The sequence below is a fragment of the Anabrus simplex genome, chromosome 5, assembly GCF_040414725.1.
Source record: "Anabrus simplex isolate iqAnaSimp1 chromosome 5, ASM4041472v1, whole genome shotgun sequence".
Classification (NCBI taxonomy): domain Eukaryota; kingdom Metazoa; phylum Arthropoda; class Insecta; order Orthoptera; family Tettigoniidae; genus Anabrus; species Anabrus simplex.
This window is the reverse complement of record NC_090269.1, coordinates 149,325,321-149,348,705: the sequence shown is the minus strand read 5'-3', so window position 1 is coordinate 149,348,705 and position 23,385 is coordinate 149,325,321. Positions and strand designations below refer to the sequence as shown.

Here is a 23,385-nt window from a genome sequence, read left to right as displayed (position 1 = left end):
AACAAATGTAGTTAGTGGGACATTATTCGAGTGTACTTCCTATTCGTTGGGTGCTGAATTTGAGAAATTGTCCACCACTTCAAAACTAAGCCAACGAATTGTTTCACAGTTCTCATGAGAGCGAATAAATCGAGGAATTTCGTACCTTAATTCATTTTGAAACATTCAAAATGATGTTAGAAGTATCATTTTAACAGTATTATCATGTATTTTCATCTATCCAGCGAAATGAAATCTAAGAAAAAGCGTTATTTGACGAATTGAAATTTCTAAATAATCAGCTTTTTGGTCTCTTTTCTAGTAGAATATATGTGATTCTGTCCGCTTCTGTGGTGTAGTGGTTAGTGTGATTAGCTGCCGTCCCCAGAGACCCGGGTTCGATTCCCAGCTCTGCCACAAAATTTGAAAAGTGGTACGAGGGCTGGAACGGGGTCCACTCAGCCTCAGGAGGTCAATTGAGTAGAGGGGGGTTCGATTTCCTCCTCAGCCATACTCGAAGTGGTTTTCCGTGGTTTCCCACTTCTCCTCCAGGCAAATGCCGGGATAGTGCCTAACTTAAGGCCACTTCCTCCCCTCTTCCTTGTCTGTCCTTTCCAAAACTTCCCATCCCCACAAGGCCCCTGTTCAGCATAGCAGGTGAGGCCGCCTGGGCGAGGTACTGGTCATCCTCCCCAGTTGTATAGCCGACTCAGAGTCTGAAGCTCCAGGACACTGCCCTTGAGGCGGTAGAGGTGGGATCCCTCGCTGAGTCCGAGGGAAAAACCGACCCTGGAGGGTAAACAGATTACGAACGAACGATGTATGTGATTCTTGTTGGCGAAGCGTTTTCATACGTGTAAAAGTGATTTTCTCTATGATGTTACATTTATCATGTTAATTTACCGCCGTTTATATAATATGTACGTGATATTTTCGTGTTAGCCAATACCAGCAATCCAGCTACTTCGGCCGCCATGTTTCTTTTATATTACGGTCTGAGGATTGGAGTCGGTCTTGGTTTGTCCTATTCTTCACGTGTATTTATTTCTCTACTCTCGAAATTCGGTTATACGAATTTCTCGATTTCTCGAAGCAAACATTTCCTCCCTTGAAGGAAAATATATTCTGTAACTCGAATTTTGTGCAACATTAACTGTGCAATACAACAATTGCGGTTTGTGAGGAACAGTTAACAAATAAAGGAAAGGGTTCCAGTGAAGCTGGAAACTAATATGACGGGAAACTTCTAGTGATCGGCAAAACCTCACCGTTTCTCGGGTGTCAGTTAATTACCGGTCACGTACGAAAGCAAGCCCAGAAGTCGCGGATGGCAAGCTCCATTTACGAAACTCGGCTGCGTGGTATTGACGAAAAGTTTCAATGTGAAAGGAGGAAAGGTTAACCGCAACAAACAGAAGAGACTAACGGATTTTTTCCAAACGTGTTAACGGAGCTATGTTTTTTATTTCACTACTGTATGTGTGTAGGCCTACTGTATCCTAACTGTATTCTAAAAAGTTACTATAATGAAAATCCACAGCCTGTTTCCAGTCATTCGATCGGGTCAGGAATGGAATGATTGAAGCCCCCATCTAGTGGTGAGGATAGGAATTGTACCGGCTGCCGAAGCCTGTCGCACTCCTCTGGGGCAATGATTAATGAATGACAGATGAAATTAAATGATGTTGGAGAGTGTTACTAGAATGAATTATGACATGGAAAACCGGAGTACCTGGAGAAAAAACTGTCGCGCCTCCGCTTTGTCCAGCACAAATCTCACATTGAGTGACCGGGATTTGAATCACGGAACCCAGCGGTGAGAGGCCGGCGCGCTGCCACCTGAGCCACGGAGGCTTTAAAAAGTTACAATAATAAGGGTTATAATTAAAGTGATGCCGTAAACAGAGTTTCTTTGTATATTTTTACGTACCGGTACCGTTAAACATACCGCCGTAATGTATTCAGTAAAAGCCCGTAGATACATATGATTCAATTATGTGCTATACATGCTCAAAAACAGTATTCTCTATATCTCGAAAATTCGATAACTCGAAATAAAATTTATCTCCCGAGGTGATTCGCATAATAGTTTCCTTTATTAGACTGTAAAATGAACGGAAATTAAATTTTATAGGTATATCTGAACACTTAGAGATAACGTTTGTTATGTTTTCTGGTCATAACGTGAAGAGAAAATACCACAAACTGTCACCGACACAGCTCCCTGAAATAAATTAACTCATTAAAATTATGAAGTAAGAATAAACAAAAATGCAGTGAAATACGCGAAACTAGCGCATACAAAATAGATAGATATGTCTAATACATTATTAACATACGACTTAACCGCTAGAAAAAACACGTGGCATACAATTCCAACGAAATTACGCACAGAGACGATGTTAATAGTGCGCGAACCACACAATAAGAAACTCTTTCTTTCGTCCCGATCTAGCCTCTCTTGCTTGTAGAACGATTGCCGTCCCGAATCCCCAGCCGTAAAGCACACATGCTGTTGTAACGAACAGGAAACACGATATTATACACGGAGGCGACGGACGATACACTCGCAAAATGAAGTATGAAATAAAAACGCTTGAAAATGAGGTTGGGTAAATAAATTACACAAACACATAAGAATTTATCCTTTATCCTAGGTCCTAGGGGAAGAGTATTGACTGTACTGGAGGTTATATTGGTCAAAATTAGGAAGAATTAAAAATAAATCGGAAGACGAGTTAAAAAAACGGAAAGTTTCCGGGTAAATCGGAAGGGTTGGCAGGTATGATAACGAAACATGAAGGTACAATAATACTGCCCTGTGGGTGCCCCCTCATAATCATTACATGATCAGATAACACCTCCTACTCTAATTCTCTATGTTCTCTCCACATATGCTCCCTTTGCTCTGAATGTCTTCAGAAATGAATTAAATTTTTGATCATTACATTCATGACTTGACATCAATCAGAGCCACCAAGTACATTTATGTTGACGACATTGCACTCGTTGCACAAAGCAGGAATTTTGAAGAATATCTTTCTCTGCATACTCATAGAAAATATGAACTATCTTGGAGTTTTAGAACTGATTCCAAACTTCACTAAGCCTGAAGTATCCTGCTTCCATCTCGCTAATCACCTGGAAAATGATGAACTAATTATTTTATTCAGAGGGCAAAAGCTCAGGTACAATCCCTTTCCAAAGTAATCATCTTTGACAGAACCCTGAACTACAAAGAAGGCTGTGCAGTTAGGGGTGTAGAGGTGTGATGTTGCATTCAGGATATGGTAGGTTCAAGTTCCACTGTCGGCAGTCCTGAAGATTGTTTTCCATGGTTTCCCATTTTCACACCAGGCTGTACCTTAATTATGGCTATGGCTCCTACCTTCCCAATCTTAGCCCTTTCTCAACCTTGCATTTGTGTAAACCTTCTGTGTGTTAGTGTGACATTAAACCACTAGCAAAAAACAAAAAATAAAATAAAATAAAATAAAAAGAACCACTAACCCATCTTTCAAAGTTGCTCCAAGGAATAACATCTTGCATCTGCTGACTACCCACATTTAACACATTTAACAGGTATCAGTCTTGCCTACTCTGCTACAGAACATTGTGCTCCTTCATGGTTAGTGAGTGCATATGTGCAAGAGGTAGATACAAAACTAAATAATACAAAGCACAGTATCACTGGCACCTGAAGTTGACTCCATGCCACTGGTTACCCTGTGCTCAGCCACATTCTACCACCACACCTAAAGAAGAAACGACACTGTAGAAGAAAGCAAAGAAGATCTGGACAACACTCTCACTTGCTCTTCACCAGTGGCGGTTCATGCATGAAGGTCTTTTGGGTGCCGCCCCACTGCCTTTTCAAAAACACAACATAATTTCAATCTGTAACTGATTGCATAAAGAGATGGACAAATGTAACAAAATCAAACTTATGGTGGTGTCTTATTCAGTTATACAATGATTATTTCGGCTGTAAACATTTTGCTTGATTATTTTCAAAGATATGGCAAAGGCTGTCAGATTGCGGCAGCTGTTCAGCAAGCACAATGTTTTCTCTTTAGTCATGAGGAGGTCGGGCTCTGGTAGGAGAGCCCTCAGTAGGTTCCTGGAGTTTAGCAAGTGTGCAGGGTGTGGGAGAAACCTGGAAGGATGGTATGGGCTTGTCAGGGAAAGGAAGAGTGCAAGCGAGTCCGGCAGAGCACGTAGCAACATCGCCAACCACTTTACAATGCACCTAGGCTTTCTCCCCCCCACGTCTTACATTAACTCTTGTTAGAGATTAATTCCAAAACATTTTACAAACAATGAATTCCATTATACTGACTAGTTAAACAATTAATTTCTATAAAGAAGGTAAAATAAAGATTCAAAATGTAACCATAAGGTGACGGCACTATTTGTAGGCTGGTCAAATTGATAAATACGTCTTTATGCTTTGAGATTTGTGCAAGACGACAGAAATTCGGGCGCCCAGAGATGAGTTATTTATAAGGTTCAACCTATTCAATACTTATAAATAACTCATCCCTGTGATCTCAGTTCAATACGGAAACAACAATGAAGTTTATATCTTTGAAGAAATTTGGGCGTGTACTGTGTATTTGTTTTCGTGAATGTCGTTACTGTTGCATGTGATTGTGATCTCTGTAATAGTGCAGTGCCATAATAATCATAATTGCAGTAGCTGTTAACTTATTAATGTGTGTGTATATAAATGCCATTGTGGTGTAGTTAATTAATTATTTACTGTTGTAGTACAAAAAACAGATTTTTATTCGGCCAGTGTCACTTGGTTATTATAGTTCTAAAAATATCGTGATGCTGGTCAGTGAAAGGTGGACCGACTGGGAGGGGAAAGAGATTGCGGCACAGCCTTGCCAGAGTAAAATGTCATGAACCGCCACTGGTCTTCACTACATCAGGGGCTTAGATCTCGCAGACCAGCAGATATTGTTTATGGTGGACTCATTAATTTTCATTAATTTTGTGTACTTGATAGAATAAAATGGGTCCACCTATTCAATACAAAGGCAAATGATAAATATGACTACACATTTTCATAATAGTTATATTAACATAACAACATTAATATTATAGAACTAGTTTCAAACAACTTGGGCCATCATCAGCTACACATATTTGAGGCACAATAAAACACTAAAATAAATAAAAACATTTAAAAGGGAAGAGAACACATTAAAATAAGTCAGTAGTAAAAAACTTGAAGATGACACCCCAATGTTCATCCATTGCATAGTGTTGTGTGGCAGAAATATGTTGGATAACAAGATACTATGTTGAAACGTACAGTCGTATTCTTGCTTAGCCTTGTGGTGAAAGATACATTTGACAAACTCTTGAAACTCAGTTGAGTGGGACATCTATAGATTGTTACTGCAAGAAGTAGTGGCCCAGAAGATGTTAAGTCTGTCGATATGGATCGGATGTGTCCGTAATAAATGTCTGGAAAGAAAAATGAAAAAGTGGACTGCTGTGATTGAAAAAAAGGTCTATACACATCTTTTTAGGCCGAACTTGATGTTGAATTCTCTCAGGTTTCTTCCCTACTGACGTCAGTAATATTTTCATTCATACTCATTGCATCTATTTCCAAGTTCCAAAGTTCCAAGCTATTAGACTACAGGTTTTCAACACATTCTGCCATTAAGACTAAGTCATTGGCATAAACCAAACTGCTTACTACATTTTAACCTAACTGCATCCTCTTTGCTGACTCAGCTTGTTCTACTTTCTTCCTTCTATAAGTCCCATTAAAAATGATAGCTTCCCATAAAATTCGATTTTAAGTATATAGATATTAAAATTGGAAAATCACCTGGTTTAGATGATATCCAACAAAGCAGATTAAACATATTATCCATATAACAAAGAAATGGGTTCTCAAGCTCTTCAACAACTGTATAAGATACTGTCAAGAATTCCAGAGGTATGGTAATAAAAGAGTTGAGTGATTGCTCTACTGAAACCTGGCATAGAAGGAAACAGTCTATAGAATTTCAGACCAGCTGTGCTTCTAAAGCTGCCTCTATAAATTGCTAGAAAGAATGATCTTAAATTATTATTAGAAAAGCGCACGAATGGGCATTACAAAGATTATTGACCGTTTTAGTCTTTCCTATAATCGCATAGAGATTTGTTGTTGTTTTTACATCTTGTGATGTGATATATCGTCGGCGTTCAGGCAGAAGTGACTAAGTCCATTTTTTACGAATTTGAGTTAAATGCACTACTGGGGTAAAGAAAACACGTTCTACACGATGGCGTGGTAGTTATTTTGATAAAATGAACCATTTTGGGGGCACCGGTACCCTACCCTCTTAACTTAAGTCCATTTTGGAAGATTGACGTCCAGGCAAAAGTGACTAAGTGGACTCAATCACTTCTGCGTGTTTATATTCTTGTCATTCTGGTGAATAATGTGAACCTCACATTATTATTTTTTCCTTCGTTCTCAAACTTACTTTATTGTACGTTTAGTTGTTTAATTGCGTTATCTCATAACAACATAAATCATGCATTGTCGCTTAGGTGGGTTTACCACATTGCATTATCCCGCGGTACCTTCATGCATTGTGCCTTTGTTACTTTCTTTCCCACGTAACGTGACAGATTGTCAGTGATTGTCAAGAGCTCTGTAAGGCAGTATCTACAAAGATGATGTTCTGCAGAATATGCAATTTGACATTTGAAAGCAGAAGTCATCTGATGGTACATCATTGTGCAGAACACATGTCTAACGTAGCTATTACGCCCGCGAAAACTGTTGCAGGAATATAGCAGTAAGTTAGAAACTCATTATTTTAAATGTTTTGTATGTATTTTACTGCAGAAGGATCGCTGATATCAGTGTAAAATTTTATAACTACAGACTTCATGCCAATTTTCAGCATCAACTATTTCAGGGCATAAAGGATTTCAAAATGAGATACCTCCAGTAGAAAAATCCTACAGAAGCCTTCAAAATATTTTTCCAAGTGAAATTCATGAAAATGTTCTCTATCATATTCCAAGGGTAAGAAAAGTGTAACTATTATGTTTTCATGCTTACTAAGGGATAATCTGTATGCACGGTTATTCAGTCGTTATTTTTGAACAAAATAATGTAGTCACATTAATGTATGCTTAGCATCAAATTTGATTTATATTATGCGTACAATTGCAGGATGTGCAGACAGTGAACAATACCGACAACGGAATTACTAATAATAATTCTGATCCAGATGAAGTGAATAAGTACCTCACAGAGTTAGACAATTCAATAGGTTTTGAGGTAAGTGTATGTGACTCTTCTTTTTAACAAGAAAGTTTCTCAGGCCACAGAGAACATTGCAAACTTCAACTACATTCTTGGAATCTGTTCTATCATTGACGCTATGATCAGATGTTTACTGTAAAGCTAATATTGTGTTGATGAATACTAATAACCTATAACTAATTTTAGGCACTATTCGAGGAAACACAGACACGGAGTAGTGTTGATGACGTGTTTCAAAATAGTAGCTCTGGTGCCAACAGAGGCCAGAAAGACACAACGGATTTCCGAAGTTGTTAAGTAAGTTTCCATTTTTACCTAATTTTACTAAGATATTTACATTAAGAGCCATAAGCATAAATCCAACAGTCGATTTATAAAACTGCCCTCTCTGTACAGAATGATGATTACTTTGAAGACGAACAAAAGGATGACGCTGACAATGACCCAGACTGGATGCCACCAAGTGCGGATATTTCTGTATCTGAAAACGAAAGCAGTCCACAATCGTCCTTAATAGAAGTTCCTTCCACTCCTTCCAGTGAACCTATGAATGTTACAGGTAAATTCAAACTCATGTTTCCTATATTAACTGGAACACCAAATATTTCTCTCTAATCAATCGTTTTCTTCCAGACGTTGAAGAAAGTACTGAAAAAAGAAGTAGATGGAAGGCAACCGACCCTACCAAATGGAAGCAAAGTGTAACTAAGAAACTAAGAAATTCAGGAAAAGCATACACAACCGTACGGGGAGAATATAATGCAAGGAAGCCAAAACCAGTCCAGTGTAAGTGCCCTTTTAAGTGCAGCAGTATCTTTTCTCAAGATGACAGAGAGAACATTTGTGCTGAATATTGGAAACTGGAAGACTACAAACGACAGAAGGATTATCTACTGAAACACAGTAAAGCTTTTGCACCTCAGCGACGCAGATTAAGGACGGATTCTGAAAGAGAAAGAAAAAATGCAAAGAAGTTTTTCTTCATTAAAAATAATGAAGAAACATGGGTCTGTAAGAGTTTCTTCTTGAAAACTCTCTGCTTAAGTAGTGAGCCAGTAAACAAAGCTTACGAAGAAGTTTCAGATTCGGGTGTGATATGCGAGGACGACATTCTCCAGCCAATAAGCTCAGTGTACGACAAATTAAGGTAATCAGGGACCACATTGAAAGTTTCCCACTAACAGAGTCACATTATACGAGAAAGTCATCGACAAGAAAATACTTGGATAGTTCACTTTCTATATCAAAAATGTTTTCCTTCTATGAAGAGTGGTGCAAAAAACGGAAGGAGGTACCAGCAAGCAAGACATCTTACAAAAGAATTTTCTGTAAGAATTACAATTATTCTTTCTTCAGACCAAGGAAAGACTAGTGCAACCTATGTGTCAGGTATCACACATCATCTGATGAGGAAAGAGCAAAGCTAGAACCAGAATATAATGAGCACAAGGAAAGAGAAAAGAATGCTAACAGCAGTAAGGAAACCGACAAGCAGAGAGCAATAAGGGAAACATCTTTTGTTACGGCTACATTCGACCTCCAAAATGTTCTGCAGATTCCAAGCAGTGATGTGTCACCCATGTACTACAGCCGCAAACTGTGTGCTTACAATCTTACAATTTATGAAGGTGCACCCCCCGAATAATGCATTCTGCTACACGTGGCATGAAATGAGTGGAAGGTGTGGGAGTGTAGAAATAGGGACTTGTCTTTATTTATACCTGACTAGTTTACCGGAAATGGTTAAAGAAGTATCTCTTTTCTCCGACACTTGTAGTGGGCAAAACAGAAACCAAAATGTTGTTGCCCTCTTGCTCTATGTAACACAGACTACCGGTATAGAAGTAATTGAGCAGAAATTTCTCGAGTCTGGCCACTCCATGATGGAATGCGACAGTATGCACAGCACGATTGAACATCAGAAAAAGTTTGCATCTGTCTACACAATGAATGACTGGTTGAACATTTTCAAGCTAGCTTGTTCGTCAAGGAAGAGAAAAAATGCTTCTCCTTACGAAGTTATACACTTGAAGTTCAATGATGTTATAGATCTGAATGCTCTTTCTAAAAGTCTTCTCCATAATAAGACCAACGATACTGAAGGAAGGCGAATTAATTGGTTAAAGGTGAAATGCTTCCGCTTTGAAAAGTGCACCCCTGAAATAGTGAAATACAGCAACAACTATTCAGGGGAATACGCAGAACTGAATGTTCTAGGCCGACACAAAAAAGGAGAGCTTCCTTCTCTGAAAAAGGCATACAAATCAAATCTACCAATATCTCAACAGAAATACAAAGACTTGATTGGACTATGCAACAAAGGAGTGATACCTGAAGAATTTCATGCATGGTATCATTCACTACCTCACTTATTAGCAGTCAAGGATCGCAATCCGGGCCCTAGCATCGAGAGTGACAGAGACGATAATAATGATGATGATGATGATGATGATGATAATGTTTAAACCTTTTTCAGTCGTAACGTCTTCACGAATGGGTTATTTACAACTTGAATAAAATTCAAGAACTTTCTGGTTGTTCAACATTATGAAGTGGAGTAAAAGTCCTTAAATTTGATGTTAGTATGAGTATAATGGGATGGATTATTGAGAACATTGCGTTCTCCTGTACCTCCCCACACCATAAAAGAACCTACGTATGGACAGAAATTTACCAAAATAAGACCTGACAAAAATAACCAAGTCCAAGATATGGGACTTAGTTACTTTTGCCGGATGCAAACCGCGTGACCTTTTTAAAACCTCGCCAAGCAGAAGTTACTAAGTCCATTTAGGACCCTTTTTACAGACTGGGTAATGATAAAGTATTGAATAAATACTTGACCACGTACATGTAACATAGTAGAAGGCACTGCAAAAAGAACTAATCCAAAAGGTGCGATAGCCTCGCAGTAATATGGGATCATATATCACTGATTTCTTAAAACACATTTATCTCAAAACTATGTTTTTGGACTTAGTAACTTCTGCCAGAACGCCGACGATATGTCACAGAACTGATCACACAACGAACACTCACATTTTTCATTTGGGTCGTGATAAGATATATTTTTACATATTTTATGGTGGTACCTGTGTACTGCTAGTTTTATTATCACATGTCTTAGTTTCTGGTTGGCGTTCGTCCAATTTCGATCCAACATAGCATCTGTGCTGTAGAACTCTAGCGGAATTTCTTCTCTCTTCTTTCGCCTCTCCGCTAGGTGTGCTTCTACATTCTTTGTAGATGGCAGTGGTAGTTTTATCCTCAGTTCTTCAATAAGGAAGGGTTCCCGTGTTAGTTTGTATGTTAGGCGGAACGCGTGTATTTTGAGATGCCCATTATGGTCTTTAGGAATTTTGCCTTAACTCCTTCTATGGTGGCAAGGTCTCTCTTTGTTAGTCTTTCCCATATCAAGTGGATTCCATAGGTGAGTATTGGTAGGATCTTTGTGTCAAATAGGCGCATAGCTGTTTTTAAGGATAACTGCTGTAGATTCTGATGTTGTACATGGCTTTCATGGCTGCAACTGCTTTGTCTTTTATGTGTAGTCTGAACGTCCCAGTAGTCTGCAAGGTTATTCCCAGGTATTTGAATGAGTTTACTATTTCCACTTTGCCGTCTTCGTATTCTACGTTGTCGTTTGCTGCATTTCGTCCACCTTTCCGAAAGACCCTCTGTTGAGATTTTGTCTAGTTTATTTTCAGACTGTTATTTCCTGCCCATTCAGCCAGCGCTGAGAAGGCGTGTTGGAGCTCTTCCTTCTTTGTTGACCCTAGGACCATGTCGTCTTCATATATGTAGATCACTGCATCCTTTGCTCTTTCTCTAATTGCTGTTGTTACATCCGCGGTGGCAATATTGAATAGTATGGGGCTGAGTGGATCACCTTGCAACACTCCATTAGTTTGGGTGATTTTTTTTGTTTTGTGGGTCGCATCGTCTCTGGTGATCTGGTTGTATGCCAGAATATTTCTTATTAGAGCTGTAAGGGGAGTGTTTCCAATCATAGTCTGGAGTTTGGACATTAGTTTCTTCCTGTCTATTACGTCGAAAGCTTTTGTATAGTCTATGAAGACTGCATAAAATTTTCCTTTGTGAAGCCGTTGTGCTTCTTCTATGTCATTGAGTAGGTTTTGAATTGCATGCAAGGTTCCTCTTTCTCTTCTAAATCTAAATTGCTCCTCTGGCATTTTGGGGTCTACTTCTTCAACTATCCTTTTGGTTAGGATTCTTGTTAACAGCTTGAAGATATTGATTTCTACAGTGATTCCTCTGTATGAGTTTGGGTCGTTGGTTTCACCTTTCCCTTTATAGAGGGTTATAATTGTTGATTTTCTCCATTCATCAGGAATATTTCCTAATTCTAGGCATTTATTAAACAGTTTGGACCATATTTCTGCTAGATGCTGCACGGATTCTTTAAGGTGCTCATTATAAAACCCATCCGGTCCAGTGGCATTTTTTGCATTTTGTAGCTTTGATAGTGTCTAACACCTCTGCTCCCCTTACAGCTCTAATAAGAAATATTCCGGCATACAACCACATCACCATAGACGATGTGACCCACAAAACAAAGGAAATCACTCAAACTAATGGCGTGCTGCAAGGTGATCCACTCAGACCCATACTATTCAATATTGCCACCGCAGATGTAACAACAGCAATCAGAGAAAGAGCAAAGGATGCATTCTACCAGCGACTGATCCTCTGCTTATATTCCAGCAAGCTGGATTTTGTCCTTGTAAAAGCTGCAGTGGGTGCAATTTACAGGAAATGGATTTGAAGAGTGTAAGGTGACAGGAGTAGTACTTATTGATTCATTAGCAACATATGACACAATCAACCATCACCTACTACTAGTTAAGGTATACAATCTAATCAATGAAATCAAGCTAACAAGGTTTGTTTCCACTCTCCTCCAGAACCAAAGGTTCCTTGATAAGAAGAATTCCGGGTGGAAAGGAAAATAGGTAACGTCTGGGCATATATTTTGGCCAACTCTGAGGATGTAGGAGAAGAAGGCGAGACAACATCACATGTGTTCGTCTTCCAGGAGGTTTGGCTTGTGAGATACACACTCAGAGGTCACTCCCGAGTCCATTTTCTTGGGAACTGATTAAGATGCTTCTATGGTTAAACATTCTGGCTATACTGGCTTCTCCTAATCAAGGAAAACAATTAACTAACTGTAATTTAATTGTGAAGTAATGTGCACGATGTGATCCCACCCCAGTACGTATGGCCTTTACAAAGGTAATCCCAAAAATAAGGTCTCCTATTTTTTTTATAAATACATAGACCTATTCATTTCGACAATGGTTTACATCATTTTACAGCTTGAACATTTAGCTATTTTTCTACATAATCACCATTTCAGTCAATGCATTTTTGTAGACTCTGTGACAGTTTTTGTATGCCCATGTCATACCAGCTTGCCGCCATGCTGTTCAGGAAGTTGTGAACCTCATCTTCGGTGCTGAATCGCTTTCCAGCCAAATGTTCTTTCAACTTAGGGAACAAGTGATAGTCACTGGGCGCCAAGTCAGGACTATAAGGGCGGGAGGGTGATGATGTTCCACTGAAACTGTTGCAGGAGAGCAACGGTTTGCTGGGCGATATGCAAGCGAGCGTTGTCATGGAGAATGTTTACGCCCTTGCTCAACGTTCCACCTTGCATACACCTTCCGGTATTTCGACTTTTCCATTAAAATTCTGTGAGCGGCACTTCAGGAAACCTCAGGAACCAAAGTGCAGAAATCATACAGTGATCCGCCGATCTTCACGTATGATTTGGCTCAACCTTTACGACTGTCTCGACGGAAATTGACGGTCTCCTGCTCCTTCATTTATTGTGAATTTCAGTCCGACCGGCTGCAAACTCTCTACACCACTTACAAACATTTCTGACATCCATGCACGACACACCATAAACTTCTGTCAATTGGCGATTGATTTAAATTGGTTCAGTACCTTTTGCGTTCTAAAACCTAATAACTGCGCGCACTTCACACTTGGCAGTAACATCAAACGGGAGCTCCATTTTCAACGGCTGCCAAGCCAAGACTGAGTGCCTCAGCGCGGCGTGCGCTTGTTTATATGTGAGCGCGGGAAACATTCTTCACAATATTGTGACTAACAGCCACACGAACAGAGTTCTTTATTTATAAAAAAATAGGAGACCTTATTTTTGGGATTACCCTCGTAAGTGTTCGATCAGCGCTGACAATAACTCCATAGGAATGGTTTTTCAAACAGCCTTGTCTCTCTGATGATCATAATTATTTTGGTTGTCAAGGACAAAATATAAGAATAATACACCCTATGGGAAATAAACTAAGTAGTTATTTAAAATTCATGGCTTTACAAAGGTGGAAAAAGATAGTCATGATAAGAAGGAATATTTTTATGCCACATGGCAGATTGTAAAGAGAAAAGACAAGACTGACCTACTTAGCACGTTTCCCCCCTGTGAATAACTTCTGGACCTGTAATGCATTTATGGCAATATAGAATAGCACACAACACCTCGACCCATTTGAATACTGATCACGATTAGTCGCGCATGAATACAGATATATCATGTAATTCAGTGTTTCCAAGCTGCTAATGCAGTGGAGTTGCATACAGACGATAAAATGCTTCAGTAGTCGGTGACTGTTATAAGTTTTCATTGTTTTTACTCTACTGTCTTACTAGAAGACGCAGTTTAGTTTTAGATAAGGAAATAACAGGAAGAGGGCACAGAGGGCCTTAAAACTAAAAAGAAATCAGGGCAACCAAGAAGACAACGGGGGGGGGGGCAAGACACCTATTTTAGAAGCCAGAAATGAAAATTCTTGCCTATTAGCAAAGTAATGGAGTACCATTCAGTTTCCATTTTCCCCCGATTAGTTTCTTCCAATTATTTGATTGGTTATAAAATAAAAAAATAATTTTGTGGGAAACTAGTGCATTGTTGAAGATTATACTCTACTTTTGATTTTATACACATACAATTATTTTCATGTGCAAAAAGCGTTCATTTTATTTATTTACTTTACCCTTACAAAATGCACTCCTTTGTTGCTTTAAGACATTTTACTTTGCAATTATGAGAATACCTTATTATTATTTATTAAACTCACCTATCATTATTCTTTTTCTTTTTTGGATTTACATGTCTTTTAAATTTATGCATTGTCTCTTTTATTTTTATACGTCATTTTATCCCATTTAATTTCTCTCCCATTTTCATTAATTTTATTAAGAAAAAGCATGGTATGATATTTCAGTAAAAAGAGTAGGTCTTTAAATGGAGCACGAATTGCCTTACTAAGTTCTTAGGTTACCTTCCTTCATCTTAATTTCTTGTGTCCAAATTTGATATCCGTGCATATTTTAGTGCAAAATATATCAATTCTTCTTTTGAGACTGCTTGCAAAGTTATTAATGTACAGTAATTTAATAGGGCCTATATTGATGGAAATAAGGGTAATTCTTTCTTACACCAAGCTCAATAGCTGCAGTCATTTAAGTGCGGCCAGTATCCAGTAATCGGGAGATAGTGGGTTCGAGCCCCACTGTCGGTAACCCTGAAGATGGTTTTCCGTAGTTTCCCATTTTCACACCAGGCAAATGCTGCGGCTGTACCTTAATTAAGGCCACGGCCGCTTCCTTCCACTTCCTAGGCCTTTCCTATCCCATCGTTGCCAAAAGACCTATCTGTATCGGTGCGACATAAAACAATTAGCAAAAAAAAAAAAAAAAAAAAAAAAAAAAAAAAAAGTAGCAAAAATTCTTTCTTACAATGGTTGGGTGAGATGCCATTTGACAGCAAGGTCATGGTCGAGACTGCTAAAATTTCAGCCAGCCTTTGCACAAAAAATTACAAAGAAATAGGAGAATTTGACTCCCAATGAATTGACATACGAGTTTGTGTGGTTCCTTCATTCCCCTCTGTACAGCATATTACAGGTCAAGCCAGGGGACTGTGTGGGCAGGCAGGGAACAAGTACCTTCCCCTCTGTGCGTGTTTGGTTCATGTTGGATCTCCCTTCATTCAATCTCTCCTCTCGCTCTTCAGGTGCGTCCATGTGTTGTGCTTCAGCATGGATCTGAGCAATGAGACAGAGTGTAAGCTGGTATTGGGCGGTTCTGAGGACTGTACTGATTTCCTTGCCTGAAATGAAATTTCTGGCCACAAGATTTTAATGAACACTAGTATACAAGGGCAGCACAGTCGATGGAGAACTCAGAAGAACGGCCTTCCCCAAGGTAGTGTGTCCAACATATAGACAGATGACCAAACCATAGCCCCCAGCTGCAGAGTTTCCTGTATGCTGATGATCTTGTTTTGGCCACACAGAGCAGAGACTTTGAAACAATGGAGAACAGTCTTGACTAATGCCTTTGAAGACAGTGCAAACAAGCTTAGAACAAATCCCTCGAACACACAAGTGAAAAATAAGAAACTCTGTCAGGTGTTGAATGAGAACATTGTGACACTCCATAATACCCAGGAGTGGTTTTAAGAGCAAATACAGTGCTTGACAGATCTCTCACAATCAAACAGCACTTCATTCACTGCATTTTGAAAATTTTCATCAGAATTATCTGCTGCAAAAACTGGGGTAGTCAAACACAAACCATTCAAACTTTGGCACTGACTTTGTCCTATTCTGATGCAGGGTATGCCTGTCCTGTCTGCTTCTGGCACAGTTCATATCTGACTAGACATATGGATATAGCTCTCAATGACAGCTGCAGATTAATAACAGGCTGTCCTCTTGCAAGAGTAGCACCACCCTCTTCCGATGAGAAGTAGCAGCAAACAAGGACAGAACAAAAAAGGAACCTGAGAGTACCCATCCATTGTATGGACATGAACCGCCTGTGCTTGATATAGGTCCAGGAAGAGCTTCTTCGAAACATAAAAAAGGAACTTACAATCTTGGCCGATAAAGGCCAGACTGTAACCTTTCCTCTGGTTGGAAAGAAGCAGTGTGACATGATGACGGATAATTGGTATAGAAGTCTTTGAACAGGCTGAGGTCAGGCATTGGTAGCTCCAGATACCCATTCACTACAGATGTCAGATTTAATTCACGATATTCTAGTATACCGGCCAAAGCTGTTGTCATTTCCACGCTATTGTATGGCTGTGAAACTTGGACACTCTTTCGCCGTAATATCAAAAAACTTGAACGCTTCCACCAACAAAAAATGAGATACATCTTGAATATCAAGTGGGAGGACTAAGCGACCAATACTGCAGTTCTCGACAAAGCGCAGCTAAATAGCATTGAGGCAACAATCATCGCTCATCAACTGAGATGGTTAGGCCATGTTCACCGCATGAGTGATACCAGGTTTTCCTGCCAAATTCTTTATGGTGAACTTTGCTCCGGCAGTAGACCTCATGGAGCCCTTCTTAAGCGTTTAAAGGACCAGGTGAAACACATCATGAAGACATCTGGTGTAAATACGGTATACAGACATGGAAAGAATGTGCTGTGGACCGTTCACTGTGGCGGAACACTACATCCACCGCTGTCAACTTGTTCGAAAGAGAACGCCGCACACATCAAGAGGCCAAGTGACAAGCAAGAAAGCTCCATCAATTACAACCCCGCCCTCCTGCATCCAGTGTGATTTATGTGGGTGTATGTTTTATGCCAAGATTGGTCTGCTTAGTCATTGTCATAGCAAACACATCCATAAACTGAGTTGAACTGCTCACTTTATGCAGGAAGAAGTGATATATACTTGGATTGAGTAACAGCTGACGACGAGTATACTGGTACTGTATAGCAGTCACATAAATAATTATTAGCATGATTTATCCACCAGCTTTAAAATTGCATGTAGGCTATATCTTTCATTGCATACACACCTGAGAGACGAGACTTGAACTACAGAAACACAATGTCTCCACTCTGCTATTATTAACAGAGTTCAAACTTTAAGATCAAGATACACGCTCACGGAGCTAACATAAGTAATCTTTCCTATCCGCTAACACCCTGCAGGCTAATAGAAGTATGTAATCACTTCGGAACATGCCCGGCCAAGCAGCGGTCAATCAAGAAATATTACCGGTACTGTACCCTTCAAAATGACAGACAATTCTGTGAACACGGCCGGTCAAGCAGCAGTCAATCAAGAAATATTACTGGTACTGTATCCTTCAGAATGAGAGACAATTCTGTGGATAAGCTAGCACTCTTGAGAACGAAGCAAAAGACCGAAAGAACAGCTGTGACAAAATTCAATACGGTGGCCTCTCAGAATATGAAAATAATTGCATCAGAATCCGAGATGCTTTAGATTGACTCACTGCCTTCAATGATGCCATACAGGAAATCTTAACAGAAAGTTAATACCAGACCGATACCGAGAAATTTGAAAAATATGTAAACATCACGAAGAGAGCAATTCTAAAAGCATCACAGGTCACTGAAACAAGAAAAGCGTATTGCACCAACACCACTCACACACACAGTAAAATTAGAAAAATTCACAGGTGACATGAAAAACTGGCCACGCTTTTGGGAACAATTCAAGTCATGTACTGATAACAATCAATCTCTCGCAAGTAAGTGGAAGCAATGCCAAGACTCAGCTAAAGGCCCTGTGGTCACCAAACCATGCTTCCAAGTCAAGAGCTCCTGGGGCCCCTTCTATAACAGGCAGGGGACACCGTGGGTGTTATTCTGCTGCCTCCACCCGCACGGGGAGAGGCAGGGGATATGTACATGTTATTCTACAGCCCCTACCCACAGGGGGATCATGAATAAGAGAAAATATCCTCAGTTCGCCTTGCTTTCCATACCCCACAACGACATTAGTGAGAGATGACTTCTTCCTGTTGAATACCTTACTGCATTAGCTTAGCTGCACCCTGATTCAATTTCAAGTCCTCTTTTCCCCTGCCCAATAAATGCCATTAAATTAAACTTTTATTGCAATATGGCTGGTCTATATTCACTTGGTCAGGTAACAGAATTGAGACCATTGCCTGGTCTGGAATTATATGCTACACTCGGGGAAAAATGCTGGTAATTTCATGATTGAAAAGACCTAAAGTGCTTGAATGAGTTTAACATTTGCAATTGTTGAAATTAAATTATGTTTTCCTGCTGGGAACTCAATTTGTGGAACAAAGAATAGTTACTTGATCAAAGATAATCTTTCATGTCACTTCAACCACAGGCTATAAAACAATGTGTCTTCAACAATCTTCACACACATCAGCACACTACACCCCATAATATAGGATGGTCTTTTGAAAAATTAATAGCTCATCTGTCAATCTTAAACTATATACAAACATACAAGTATGCCAACTTACTAATGAAAATATATATAACAGCAGGTTGAAGAGAACTTGGGAAAGATTATGGCACAGGCCTAATGAATGTTAGATCACTGGTATCGAAGTACCGTTTATAGGTCTCGGATACGGTAACTAAATTAAAAACTTCGTTTTAAAGCTTCAGAATTTTATTCTTACTTATAAATGTATCATTTCTGGTATAATGATTGTATATGGTCTTGAAGTTCTTTAAGATTCTGAAAAATGCTATCGGGCTTTATTTCTGGATATTGCTCAAGCACATCTTCTGGTTCTTCTTGGTGAACCAAGACAGCATTCCAACCCATTCTTCTAGCCGCTATATAATCAAGGTCGGGCTTATCACCTATGTGCAAGATATGTTTAGGAGTTATTGTCATATTTCCAAACTTCCTCAATGCATAATTAAATATTCCAGGGTTAGGTTTTTCAAAACCTGCTTCGTAAGATGTGAGAATAAATCTGAAATACTTCGTAAGTCCCATGTCATCCAGAATAAGAGGGAGCCGCTCGTCAAAATTGGATATTATTCCAATGGGTATCCCTCGAGATTGTAGAGTTAGGAGGATATCTTCGGCACCAGGGTATAACTTATAGTTTTCTGCAGTTTCATAGCTTCTTAGTAAATCATCTGCAATAGCAGCGAGGGTACCAGAATCAATTTTATTAGGATGAACAGAATCTTGAAAGGTTTGACACACCAATTGATGCCACCATCGTACCCAACCCAAACCAGAGTTCTTCCCAAAATTTGGATGTTGAGCATTCATCTTAAGCCAGTTAGTCCTGAAGTTAGACACCATCGCCTTTGGTTCAGTCTGCACACCAAAATGTTCACCAACTTGAACATACTGGATTGCGGGAGGTATACGAAATTTCAGTAAAGTACCAGTTACGTCGAAAGTCGTTAGCTTGAGACGATTCATTGCATTCCCAGCTTTATAGATCGGAAAATTGGTGAAGTACCAGTATATCGCTCTCTGAAATTAAACATATCAAAATTAAAGAACTGTACAATTGGTTTGGCCAATTTTCTATAATAGGCTTATTATACTTAGCAGCAGGAAAGCAAACTTCCAGTGACAGAATAGCATAACCTCACAAATTCTAGGAACTACGTACGAACGATTCTCAGTTGTATAATTGACTACTGCCTTGGTATACTCTTCACAGAAATAGATCTCCGTGGATTGGTATTATTCAGACATGAGATTTAAATACTTCTATGTAGCATTCTCTTGAGTAGCTCTGATCATTTTTAGGTTTAAATACATTTCACTTGGAGCTTCGTGATGAGTTGATATGTGTTTCTTGACCAAAGGTTGCTGATGAAACTGGTGGTATATTTCTAGCAACTTGCATTGACATTGGTAATTCTCAAGGGAATAGTAAATTTTGCCCATTACGGAGAAGGGCTCTACGAGAATCATGAGTGAATGCTAAATACGAATGTTGCAAAGAAAATGGGTTGGAATATAGAAAGTTGGAGTGAGCAGAACTAAGCTGCTCACTTGGTTCTTCCAACTCGCAAGTAATAGACATATTTAAAATGTAGAGAAATATATACTCTGATTGAATTTGGAAGATGGAACAAGAGCCCGATAAAGATGTAAAACACCAGTTCTCAGCAATGGTTCTCAGTTGTTGCCTTTTGTTTACAAAAGCAAAGAGGAAGCGAAGGATCTATACGATACGAATATATAAATATATATATTTTCATAGACCTGGATGAAAGAAAACCTTATTACGAGTGCAGCGAGGGATCCCAGGGATCCATTCTCTTTGCAGGGATCCAGTCGGCCGTGTGTCAGCTGAGTTGATGCCTCATGCCTGATGTTGCTGCGTGAGCTGTCATAAGCCTCTATGGATCTTTAAATTTTTATTACGCTGATAGTGGTTAAACTTCATTTCCGTACGCTAAAAGTATCGCGTGTAGAATTGAAATGTAAGCAGTAGTCATTTTAATGTAAATATTTCATGTTGATGAGTCGACTGGATCGTCAGTTCTAACCTCATTAACTTTTTTTTTTTTTTTTAAGGCTCAGGATGACAATTCTTTGAAGGATGGAAATATTCAGCAAGATAGGGATGATCGTAACCGTATGGCAGATTTATGAATCCCACCACGTCCCAACTATAATATGCCAAGAGTGTGCGTTAATGTAACTGAATGTTGTAATGGCAGTATTGCACCGTGCCCTTTTCACATGGTTCGTTCTTTTGGTGTTTTTGATATTGCTTGTTCTGAGACTTGACACAAGAACTCAGTGGAATTGGTTTATAGTGTTCATTCCTTTATGGGTGTATGATACCATTCTCCTTATTTATGTCTTGTTTCATATGATTTCCCATTGTAAAAATGGTCACGATCGATTATGGAGTTCAGTTCACAGGAAGATTTGGTATATTTCTGCTATTGTTTTAAAGATGACGACGCAGATTACTTTATGTCTTAAATTGCAATATCCTGCTTGGGAGATGTCTATCTATTATGTTATGGCACCATTATGGCTGTTGTTGCCAGCGCTTTTGACAGATGTGTTTATAACTTTGGTGAAACGAGATAGTAGGTATTAAAGGAATTTGTGAATAGACTGTTAACTATGGCTCGAATTATGGACGTGTTACAGACTGTAATGGCTTGTGTAGTATTTTTATACTTGTGTAATACTTGTGTATGTTTTGGATAATAACATTTTATATAATACATTGTCCTTCATATTTATGGTCTCCATTATAAAGTATGCGTGATCAAGTCATTCCATACGCCAGGTGATAAGTGTAAATGTGAACTTTGCAACAAAACATGTACAAGATATCATTTACTCAGTTGTGCAAAAAGAGTGAAATCTCTCATAGAGTACAGCAAGGAGAACTATTTAAATATGCACAAATGTGCGCATTCCGTTTCATTCATACTTATTTGTGAGGATATGCTTCAGTGATGTTTTTCACATTATAGAATGGCCTACTCTTGAAATATGGGCAAAACTCTGGGTACTCTGGGTCTTAATGAATTCTGAGCGACACATGTCGTCAAAACTATAAGAATGAATTAGTCTGGGATGTTCAGTTAGTGGGCTGCTTTCAGTCACATAGACTTCATTCAGGTGATTGTATGTGTGCGTGCATCATTAGTGGTCGGTTGCCTTGATGAGTTTTTCCATTTTTTTTTTTTTTTTTTTTTGTCTGTGGTGCCGTCTATTGTTGGTCCTTTGTTAACGAGATCCTCGGTGGTGTACATTTACATTTGACAAAACTTACCAATGCCCTGTCCAGCATAAATCCCCCACCCACAGAGGGTTGTGTGTTTGGTCCGCGAGAGCAATTTTTTCGCTCAAGTCTGCTGGCAACCTGGCTGGTATCCCGCTATTCACCACCTGGGACACCGTGCCGCATGGGACGCAGACGAAGAATACACTCACGGTATCCCCTGACTTTCGTAGGAGGCGACTAAAAGGGGTGCCCAAGGGATGATTGAATTAGAACCATGAGACTACTTGTAATTAGTACCATCACGCAGGGAACACCATGGGTCTATTTTACTTGTGCGTAGTACCACTATGTTAGGTACAAAATAGGTTTGTGATTAGTAGCGACAGTGTGTAAATCTGGGTGGGTTTTACAGTACCTGTAATTAGTACCGCTATATGAGCGACACCATGGGTTTGCCTTGCTTATGATTAGTACCCACTATGTGAGGAACACCACTGTATAGTACGAGTCCCTGTGATTAGTACACCTGTGTGAGAAACCCCATAGGTTTGCATTGCCTGTAAATACTATAATCTATCAGCTTCATTGTCCGTATTGATAGTTCAAGTACACAAGTATAAAGTCGAGAATATTCCACCTAATCAATACTTTATTATATAAGGTGTCTAAAATATTTTGGTCACATTAAAGCACAGTACCGGTTTCGACCCATTATTAAGGTCATTGTCAGCTGCTGATGAGCCTGCAATTGTACAATATAAACATTACTTAGTCTTAACTTGAGTGACACAAATTTAATTAAAATATACTTCAGGGTACAGTTCTTAAAATCTAAATTGTCTCTGGCATCCTTATGACACGTTTAAAAATAACATGTGTTGTATTGATAACATTATGTCCAGTAGTTGCTTTTGAAAGTACTTTGCTGGGTTGCAGTTGTGAAGAAAATTTTCAGGGTAGTATAATGAAACACAAGTATGAAGAGGGGGGCATTCACACTTACTATTATTGACATCGATACTCCATAACACAGCAACTAATATCTCAACATGAAGCTCTAGTATAAATTCAAGCATGTTTATCAGCAAAATAATGGATTGAGAAATGAATGTGTGTACTTAGCAAGAACAAAGCCCCATTATACTACCAAAACGTTTTCTGCACAATTGCAACCCAGCAAAGTACTTCAGAAAGCAACCAGTGGACATAATGTTATCAATACAACACATGATATTTTTAAACGTGTCATAAGGATGCCAAAGACTTTAGATTTTATCAATCAGTCAATCATTACTGATCTGCATTTAGGGCAGTCGCGCAGGTGGTAGATTCCCTATCTGTTGTTTTCCTAGCCTTTTCTTAAATGATTGCAAAGAAATTGGAAATTTATTGAACATCTCCCTTGGTAAGTTATTCCAATCCCTAACACCCCTTCCTATAAACTAATATTTGCCCGATTTGTCCTCTTTGGTGCGACGTAAAATAACTAGCAAAAAAATAAAAATAAAATTGTCCTCTTGAATTCCAATTTTATCTTCATATTGTGATCTTTCTTACTTTTAAA

General features: G+C 39.1%; 2 protein-coding genes and 1 long non-coding RNA gene across 4 annotated transcripts in view; 2 read left to right on the top strand and 1 right to left on the bottom strand.

The window, feature by feature from the left end:
- LOC136874716 (uncharacterized) overlaps positions 1-9,809 on the top strand; it is a 41,021-nt gene extending 31,212 nt beyond the window's left edge. Inside the window, exons 2-5 of the long non-coding RNA XR_010860279.2 lie at positions 7,178-7,285; positions 7,457-7,567; positions 7,667-7,829; positions 7,904-9,809. This is a non-coding gene — a long non-coding RNA (uncharacterized lncRNA). The remainder of the gene's footprint in view (positions 1-7,177; positions 7,286-7,456; positions 7,568-7,666; positions 7,830-7,903) is intronic.
- On the bottom strand, positions 5,230-20,213 carry LOC136874714 (rhythmically expressed gene 2 protein). 2 transcript variants are annotated; one of them, XM_067148367.2, is made up of 3 exons: positions 19,728-20,213; positions 18,765-19,585; positions 5,230-5,457 (listed from the first exon to the last, which is right to left on the bottom strand). In XM_067148367.2, exon 2 carries the CDS (start codon positions 19,529-19,531, stop codon positions 18,776-18,778), a length of 756 nt encoding a protein of 251 aa, XP_067004468.1. In that variant the 5' UTR covers positions 19,532-19,585; positions 19,728-20,213; the 3' UTR covers positions 5,230-5,457; positions 18,765-18,775. The 2 variants fall into 2 exon arrangements, with proteins under 2 accessions (XP_067004468.1, XP_067004467.1); XM_067148366.2 differs by lacking the exon at positions 5,230-5,457 and having other exon boundaries at positions 18,737-19,585.
- Positions 20,214-20,395: 182 nt separating this feature from the next.
- On the top strand, positions 20,396-21,312 carry LOC136874715 (transmembrane protein 60). The gene is made up of 2 exons (XM_067148368.2): positions 20,396-20,550; positions 20,645-21,312. Exon 2 carries the CDS (start codon positions 20,784-20,786, stop codon positions 21,180-21,182), a length of 399 nt encoding a protein of 132 aa, XP_067004469.1. The 5' UTR covers positions 20,396-20,550; positions 20,645-20,783; the 3' UTR covers positions 21,183-21,312.
- Positions 21,313-23,385: the final 2,073 nt, after the last annotated feature.